Source organism: Miniopterus natalensis, chromosome 17, assembly GCF_054644295.1.
Source record: "Miniopterus natalensis isolate mMinNat1 chromosome 17, mMinNat1.hap1, whole genome shotgun sequence".
NCBI classification, from domain to species: Eukaryota; Metazoa; Chordata; class Mammalia; order Chiroptera; family Miniopteridae; genus Miniopterus; species Miniopterus natalensis.
The window spans coordinates 29,591,556-29,595,468 of NC_142097.1; the positions used below are offsets into that span (position 1 = coordinate 29,591,556).

Sequence of the window (3,913 nt, forward strand, 5' to 3'; positions counted from 1 at the left end):
TGCCAGGTGTTCCCTCCTCAGCTCCACTGCCAGGTGTTCCCCCCTCAGCTCCACTGCCAGGTGTTCCCCCCTCAGCTCCACTGCTAGGTGTTCCCTCCTCAGCTCCACTGCCAGGTGTTCCCCCCTGAGCTCCACTGCTAGGTGTTCCCTCCTCAGCTCCACTGCCAGGTGTTCCCCCCTGAGCTCCACTGCCAGGTGTTCCCCCCTCAGCTCCACTGCCAGGTGTTTCCCCCTCAGCTCCACTGCCAGGTGTTCCCCCCTCAGCTCCACTGCCAGGTGTTCCCCCCTCAGCTCCACTGCCAGGTGTTCCCCCCTCAGCTCCACTGCCAGGTGTTCCCTCCTCAGCTCCACTGCCAGGTGTTCCCCCCTCAGCTCCACTGCCAGGTGTTCCCCCCTCAGCTCCACTGCCAGGTGTTCCCCCCTCAGCTCCACTGCCAGGTGTTCCCCCCTCAGCTCCACTGCCAGGTGTTCCCCCCTCAGCTCCACTGCCAGGTGTTCCCCCCTCAGCTCCACTGCCAGGTGTTCCCTCCTCAGCTCCACTGCCAGGTGTTCCCCCCTCAGCTCCACTGCCAGGTGTTCCCCCCTCAGCTCCACTGCCAGGTGTTGCCCCCTCAGCTCCACTGCCAGGTGTTCCCCCCTCAGCTCCACTGCCAGGTGTTGCCCCCTCAGCTCCACTGCCAGGTGTTCCCCCCTCAGCTCCACTGCCAGGTGTTCCCCCCTCAGCTGCACTGCCAGGTGTTCCCCCCTCAGCTCCACTGCCAGGTGTCCCCTCCTACCCAGGCTGGAGGGCTTCAGGGAACCTCAGCTGCTCTCACCTAAAGCTCTTAGCCTTGAGGTCAGGGGTCAAGGCTGCAGGGAGGCCTGTGTTCCTACAGCTCAGGCACAGCTGCCCGTGGAACACAGACCCTCCTCCCCACCCGGTCCCTGCGCCCCAGCGGCACCAAACAAATTCTGTACCCCAGCTGCCTCTGCTCTGTCGCCTAGCACCACACACCCCCCCCCATCGGCCTTCCACTTACAGGCGCCCGGGCTCTTCTCCCCACTTCTTTGTGACGCGAGGGGCCCCCGGGGGGCGCCCTAAGGCTGGCGGGTCACAAAGGCAGCCGCGGGGCGCTCAGTGCTCCGGGCATCTCAGGCTGCCTTAGGCTCGGGTCCTGCTGCTCCAACCCCAAGGGCCCCCAGAAGCGAGCCCCGACACCTCCATCATTCCCCATGGCCGGCCAGCGCGGCCTCCCCGGAGCCCGGCGCCCCTCCGCCTGGAAACCCCTGACGACGCACTTGCGAGATGTCCGCGTGGGCATCTGCGTGGCCATCCGGCGCAGCGACGGGCGGATCCACCTCGCTGAGGTCACAGAGTTCAGAAGAGAAAACACTTGGGTCACGGTAGAGTGGGTCGAAAAGGGAGTTAAAAAAGGCAAGAAGATTGACCTAGAGACTATATTCCTGCTGAATCCGGCGCTGGCCTCCGCTCCACGCGCCGCGCCGTCCAGGTCCTGGTCGTCCGGGTCCGTGTCTCTCGCGCCCTCTTCGGCCGTCGGGGACCAACGCGCGTCCACGCGGTGGATTGCAGGGATCCCCCCGAAAAACAAAACACCCTCAGGGGACAGCCTGGCCGTGAAAGTCCCCGGCAATCCTTGCCTGGTGAGATGGAAAAAATCTCCGTGCCTCCGGGAAATCGAGAAACTGCAAAAGCAGCGGGAAACCCGCAGGCGGCTGCAGCTGGACGCGCGAGCCCAGCGCACCCTGGACGCCCACGCGGGGAACACCGACCTCGAGGTCAGGCGCATGATCGAGGAGTACCGCAGGCACCTGGACGGCAGCCAGCTGTCGGGCCTGGAGCCGCGGGGGGACCATCGGATCTGCGTGTGCGTGAGGAAGCGGCCCCTCAACCAGCAAGAGGCCACCAGGAAGGACCTGGACATCATCACCATCCCCTCGGACAAGGTGGTCATGGTGCACGAGTTCAAGCAGAAGGTGGACCTCACTCGTTACCTGGAGAACCAGACCTTCTGCTTCGACCGCGCTTTCGACGACAGGGCCTCCAACGAGCTCGTGTACCAGTTCAGCGCGCGGCCGCTGGTGGAGCGCATCTTCCGCAAGGGCATGGCCACCTGCTTCGCCTACGGGCAGACGGGCAGCGGGAAGACGCACACCATGGGCGGGGCCTTTTCGGGGGAGCCCCGAGACCGCTCCAAAGGCATTTACGCGCTGGTGGCGCAGGACGTCTTCCTCCTGCTCCAGACCTCAGCTTATCAGAAGCTGGACCTCCAAGTCTACGGCACCTTCTTTGAGATTTACGGGGGCAAGGTCTATGACCTGTTGAACTGGAAGAAGCAGCTGCAGGTCCTGGAGGACGGCCATCAGCGAGTGCAGGTGGTCGGGCTGCGGGAGCAGGAGGTGTGCTGCGTGGAGGACCTGCTGCGCCTGGTGGAGCGGGGCAAGAGCTGCCGCACGTCGGGGCAGACGTCGGTCAACGCGCACTCGTCCCGGAGCCACGCCGTGCTGCAGATCATCCTGAAGTCGCGAGGGAACCTGCACGGCAAGTTTTCCCTTGTTGACTTAGCGGGGAACGAGAGGGGAGCGGACACCGCCAAGGCCAACAGGAAAAGGCAGCTGGAAGGGGCGGACATCAACAAGAGCCTCCTTGCGCTCAAGGAGTGCATCCGGGCGCTGGGGCGCAACAAGCCCCACACCCCGTTCCGAGCCAGCAAGCTCACCCAGGTGCTGCGGGACTCCTTCATCGGCCACAACTCCTCCACGTGCATGATTGCCACCATCTCTCCGGGGATGTCCTCCTGTGAGAACACCCTCAACACTCTGAGATACGCAAATAGGGTGAAAGAGTTGACTCTCGATTTCAGGCCCCACCATCCTTGTCTCTCTCCGGCTGGATGCCAGGTGCCAAAGACGCTGGAGAACCCCATTAGAAATTCGGAAGTGTCCCTGCAGGGGGATGACTCTGTGCAAATACCACTTACCCAGAGCGAGAAGGAGGAAGAGCCTAGAGAAATGGAAACATCCTCTCCATTACTGGAGGCCGCCCCGGCTTCCTGGGAGGAACCCGGCCAGTGGAGGCAGGAGGACATCCAGGAGACAGCTTACCGGGTAGACTATGACGTTCATTTTTGCATCGTCCAGCTATTGTCCACCTTGGAGCAGAAAATCGGTATTCTGACTGAACTGCAAAAGAAACTGAAATCATTACGAGCTGACCTGCAACAGAAGAGAAAGGTAGAGTGAAGCCAATGGCAATAGATCAGATCTGAAGTCATGGATACGGTGCTGCGGTTGCAACCTCTCTTATAAATAAAAGATTGCCTAAATTATCTAGACATAGAGATCCTTCTGACAAGCGTAGATCATCTTAAAGTGCTCATCAGAAATGTCCTCTTTCCTCTGTGTTTCTGTAGTTTATTGTCATTCTGTAGGACAGTAGTTTTCAACTGGGAACCATTTTGCCTCCCAGGAATATTTGGCAATGTCTGAAAACATTTTCGGCTGCCAAAACTGGGTACGAGGGGAGTGGTGATCCCAGCATACAGTGGGTGGGCGGCCAAGGGTGCTGTTCAACATCCTACAATGTACCAGACATCCTCCAGTAACAAATAATTATTTGGTTAAAAATATCAATAGTAGCAAAGTTAAGAAACCCTGCTGTGGAAGAACCTCGCTGCGAGGAAACCAGATACCCCAGATTTGTGGCTAGAGAGGCAAAATACTGCAGATTCAAGAGATGAGACTTGGAATATACCAAGGGGTACACAAGGCAGTAAATCTAATGGTAACGCTCATGGATCTTTTTCTGTTGCATTGATATGTAGATTCAAATGGTTTCTAAGCTCTAGCCATTTTGGGGGGTGGGGTAGGGAGGAGTTTTTGTTCAGAGAGTGTGTGAGAGCCTAGAATTGAGAAA

The 3,913-nt window shown here is 59.4% G+C and overlaps 1 protein-coding gene across 1 annotated transcript; it reads left to right on the forward strand.

Moving 5' to 3' along the window:
- Nucleotides 1-1,212: 1,212 nt before the first annotated feature.
- Nucleotides 1,213-3,240, forward strand: KIF2B (kinesin family member 2B). Its single transcript, XM_016203355.2, has one exon. The coding sequence runs from the start codon at nt 1,213-1,215 to the stop codon at nt 3,238-3,240; it is 2,028 nt and encodes a 675-aa protein (XP_016058841.2).
- Nucleotides 3,241-3,913: the final 673 nt, after the last annotated feature.

Coding starts and splice junctions, on each gene's coding strand:
- KIF2B (XM_016203355.2), top strand. CDS start 1,213: ATGGCCGGCCAGCGCGGCCTCCCCGGAGCCCGGCGCCCCTCCGCCTGG.